The 844-nt window shown below is 56.3% G+C and overlaps 1 protein-coding gene across 1 annotated transcript; it reads left to right on the top strand.

Moving 5' to 3' along the window:
- Positions 1–193: 193 nt before the first annotated feature.
- GGTG_14437 (hypothetical protein) lies at positions 194–809 on the top strand (the record flags this gene model as incomplete). Its single annotated transcript, XM_009232362.1, has 1 exon — positions 194–809. A coding segment is annotated over exon 1 (514 nt), but the record flags the coding sequence as incomplete, so codon positions are not given.
- Positions 810–844: the final 35 nt, after the last annotated feature.

The raw sequence follows: 844 nt of genomic DNA, 5'->3' as shown, positions 1-844 counted from the left end.
CGCCCGGTCTCCTGCCCGGTGGTTGCGGCCCTCCGCAAGCCTCTTTTCGTTTCTCTTGCCTAGTTGGCACAGACTTGCGAACACCAGATACAGTCGCAACCTCAAACCTGATAGGCATAATTTCTTCTTAAACCTCTGCCCATCCTTTTCTTTTTGCCTTTATTTATTTTCTTCCCATACACCTACTTGATCCCACCTTACCAGCTCCGCTGAAGGACAATAGAGATCGACATACGACGACAGAAACGAAGTGATCAGGGAGCGATCGCAGAGGCCATATTCTAACAACGATAGCATGAGTGAAAAGGCAGAGCCGCCCGTCACCAAGGCCACTCTGAGCGAGCTGGACGTCAACAAGGTCATCCACAACCCCAAGTTGAGGCACGACGTCAACTTCGACCCCGACCTGCATTTCCGACCTAACCTGGATGGCGAGAAGGGACGGAGGAAACAGCAGAGGGCAAACGAGTTCTGGGAGTGCCTCACCCAGCAGCTGACACTGTTCGTGACGGACCGCGATACGTTTGTCCAGCGCTACGGCGAGGATTCGGACTGGTGCTTGCCCCGGCTGCTGAAGGCTGTCAAGGAGATCATCCAGACGCTGGTGCCGGCACGGGACCGCGACTTCCTGGACGAGGGCCTGAACGTGGAGCTGCTGATCCAGCAGTTCAACAGGGGTATTGCCGACCTGGAGAAGTTGGCCTCGTGGCTCTCATCAGTGCTGAAGCTGCACTGCGCCCCTATGAGGGACGAGTGGGTTGGCGAGATGTACAGGGAGCTCAGCAACGGCAACCGCAACAACGACATTGGTCTGTTGGTGCAGGGCATGCGCAGCCTGCTTAGC

Source organism: Gaeumannomyces tritici (genome assembly GCF_000145635.1).
Source record: "Gaeumannomyces tritici R3-111a-1 unplaced genomic scaffold supercont2.433, whole genome shotgun sequence".
In the NCBI taxonomy this organism is placed as follows: Eukaryota; Fungi; Ascomycota; class Sordariomycetes; order Magnaporthales; family Magnaporthaceae; genus Gaeumannomyces; species Gaeumannomyces tritici.
The sequence above is the reverse complement of the archived record's forward strand: the minus strand, read 5'-3'. Positions and strand labels throughout refer to the sequence as shown.